Genomic DNA, 3,153 nt, shown 5'->3' with positions numbered 1-3,153 from the left:
AATGTCCATCGAGAGCCTTGTTGATCGAATAGAGACCAGAAGAATGGCAAGGGCAAATAGAGCAGAAGAATTTTCAGCATAACTCTCGTCTCGCTAACCAACTGAGCTCCATATTTGTCTATTGAATAGTCGAGGAGATTTTCACGGGGATTGGTACTTCTTTCCCGATACTTGGTGGAGATCGCATTCTGAAAATAAAAACCAATTTAATTCATGTAGTCTTGACATTCTAATGAAGTTCAGGGAAGTTTTTCACAATTTCATACCGTAATGCATTTAAACATGCGAATGATCATGTTTTCTTCGGCAGTTTTTGCGTATGTATACGATGACTTTCCGATAATGAAAAATACTGAAATTCGAAATGAAAATGAGAGGATCTTCAAATTAACAAAAAGGAAACTTACCTAAGGATACAACCATCAAAATAGCCGGCACTCCGAAGGCAAGTGGGAAACAATCATTGTCGTCGAAACAATGTACATCTGCTCGTAAAATCGGAGTGATTGTTGTTGATATGAGCGAGCCGGCATTGATTGAGAAGTAAAACAATGAGAAGAATGTGGCGATTTGGGCTGCTTGCTCCGGCATTTTGAATTGATCACCACCGAAGGATGAGACGCATGGTTTAATCCCACCACTGCCAAGTGCGATAAAAGTCAACCCAATGTACAGTGCAATTTCGGGTGAAAAATCGATGACTGGAATCGATCCAATTGACACAATAACACTTCCGATCGAGTAAACAATTGATAAATACAAAATTGTGTTAAATTTGCCAAAACAGACGTCAGAAAGGATACCGCCAAAGATGCACATAAAGTACACAAACATCTCAAACATATGATACACCACAGTTGCATTTTTATCAGAATAACCCAATTTGTTTTTGAAGTAAAGTACCAAAATTGCTATCAAAATATACATAATATTGTTGCTAGTACGATTAAATTAGGTCGTTAAAGTACACAATATATATATTTACCTTTCATTCCATAAAAATTGAATCGTTCGCAAAATTCATTGCCGATGATAAAAAATACACGTTTCGGATAGGGAAGTTTTTGTGGTGCAGCATTTTCAACAGTTGATAACGTTCTTGAATTATTTTGTTCATTTGAACCTGAAATGTCAGACAAATTAAATGGCAATATTAACGGATTTATGAATGACTGAACTATAATCGAAGCAATGATTTACAACAGTTGAAGTATTTCACTTCAAACACTTTAACTCATAGTTTCACGTGGAGCTGCTCGTGTTGATTGTACTCAATAAAGAACCACAAATGTTATGAATTTACTGATAAAGAGATCAAACTAAATTACGTTTACGAACACGCGATTGCCTCGTGAAAAGACGTGAAAGAAATTACCAATTATTAATTTGTCTAATTATTTTTATTAAACCCAGTTTTCCTTTGCAGTATTAAAAAATATAATTCAGTCAGAGATTTTTTTTACTACCTTGCAGTAGTACAGTAAAGATATTGGAAAAAATACATGACTGATGTCAAAGTTTTTTAATTGTCGGGATTTAGTAGATTTTGCATATTTTTACCGATATAAAGTTTATTTGCCCGTTACTCGTGTGTTAATTCAACTAAGAAAATAAAATTATGTGATAAAAATTGAACAATGAATGTCGGATTCTCAAAATAGATTGCTTTGATTGAAAAATGTTTCTCCTTGATGATTCAATAATTGTAGTTGAAGTACTTACCAGTAAAGGTCCCTCATTTTGAATAAAATTTTTACAAATGCCCATATGCATTCGATAGGGCATCCCTCAAAACTTCCGAAACAATATTTCTTTTCGTTGCGATTTCCCCGAGGGGTGGTTTTAGGGGGGCTCAAAGTTGGCAACCCCGATTTTTCCGGAGGCCATAACTTCTAAACGACTGGACATTTCCAAAAAGTGTCTTTGGGAAAGTCCTATCGAACGCATATGGCATTTGTAAAAATTTTATTCAAAATGAGGAACCTTTACTGGTTAGATTACTTACCATCGGTCATCTGCTCATCGGAATTTCCCATTTTTATTCGTTATAATAAAGTATTTCGGAATTAATCTGTTTATTTTTCTAGATTATTTTTTCATATATTCATTATTCGAAATGTAAAAAAAATCAGCTCTCGTTTTTTGAATTGCCTAATCAAAACGAAGTCACTGAGCAACTTTTTTTATAGAGAAATATTGTTGTAACACTTCACTTAAGTTAGATCTTTACACTTCCATCTGATTCCTTCAACGCTTAAAAATCAACTGACGATTTCAAAATGTGATCGCTTGTTTTAAGCGATTGCTCAATTGCATCGACACCCTGTATCTTTGATGATAAATCACACTTGATAGATTATCAGGAGATTAGATTATCGTCTTTGATAATATTTTCAATGAGTCCATCATAATCAATTGGTATATTATCATTGACCATCTGTCTCCGTGTGTCGCTTACGTCGTAAACGAATGCTGTCACATCCGATATGGACAAGTTCCCCAGACAAAGCAAAAGAAAAATAAAAGAGTGTGGGAATTTTGCCCCGATAATAAAATATTTGAAGGAAGTGTATTGTTTCGAAAAGATCATCGATCAAATTGCTGGTTCCGTATGAATGAATGTTTCATCTGCAAAAGTGGTGGAACTGAAGATATTCTAAGAGAACTTGATAGAATGATCATTGATTAGTAATTAAGCTTCAGTATTGTAGAAATAGCCATGGAACCATTGCTTTTTATAGATTTCAATATATTGAAATAAAAAAATATATTTTCTTCCTAACAATCACGCATCTCATTTCAATTTTAAATGTGCAATGCAATTTATTCATAAATTTTTGTTTCCAAAAATAAATTTATGATCCGAATATTACATTCTTTGACATGTACTTCAAAAATAACAGCATGCGATTGACTATTTTGATTATAATGATGATATGTTGCGCGGAAAAATGTCAAATGAAAAGATAAAAAGTTCTCTATAGTTTACTATATAGCTATCCCTTTTCCGCTCATTCATCATGGACATTTTTCCGCTCAACTTTTCTGTATTACATTTTCGCTCCAAACTACTCATATGATGCATCATATATACTTGAATGTATACAAAAAAAACAACAAATAAAATAAACTATTAGCTACTCAGAAACTTCA

The 3,153-nt window shown here is 33.3% G+C and overlaps 1 protein-coding gene across 1 annotated transcript; it reads right to left on the bottom strand.

Moving 5' to 3' along the window:
* Positions 1–5: 5 nt before the first annotated feature.
* Positions 6–2,569, bottom strand: LOC129580200 (peptide transporter family 1-like; the record flags this gene model as incomplete). Its single annotated transcript, XM_055470408.1, has 5 exons — positions 2,006–2,569; positions 986–1,123; positions 408–911; positions 267–352; positions 6–188 (listed from the first exon to the last, which is right to left on the bottom strand). Coding segments are annotated over exons 1-5 (942 nt in total), but the record flags the coding sequence as incomplete, so codon positions are not given.
* Positions 2,570–3,153: the final 584 nt, after the last annotated feature.

Source organism: Sitodiplosis mosellana, unplaced genomic scaffold, assembly GCF_009176505.1.
Source record: "Sitodiplosis mosellana isolate CC-2019 unplaced genomic scaffold, AAFC_SMos_1.0 Smas_scaffold_7266, whole genome shotgun sequence".
NCBI classification, from domain to species: Eukaryota; Metazoa; Arthropoda; class Insecta; order Diptera; family Cecidomyiidae; genus Sitodiplosis; species Sitodiplosis mosellana.
The sequence above is the reverse complement of the archived record's forward strand: the minus strand, read 5'-3'. Positions and strand labels throughout refer to the sequence as shown.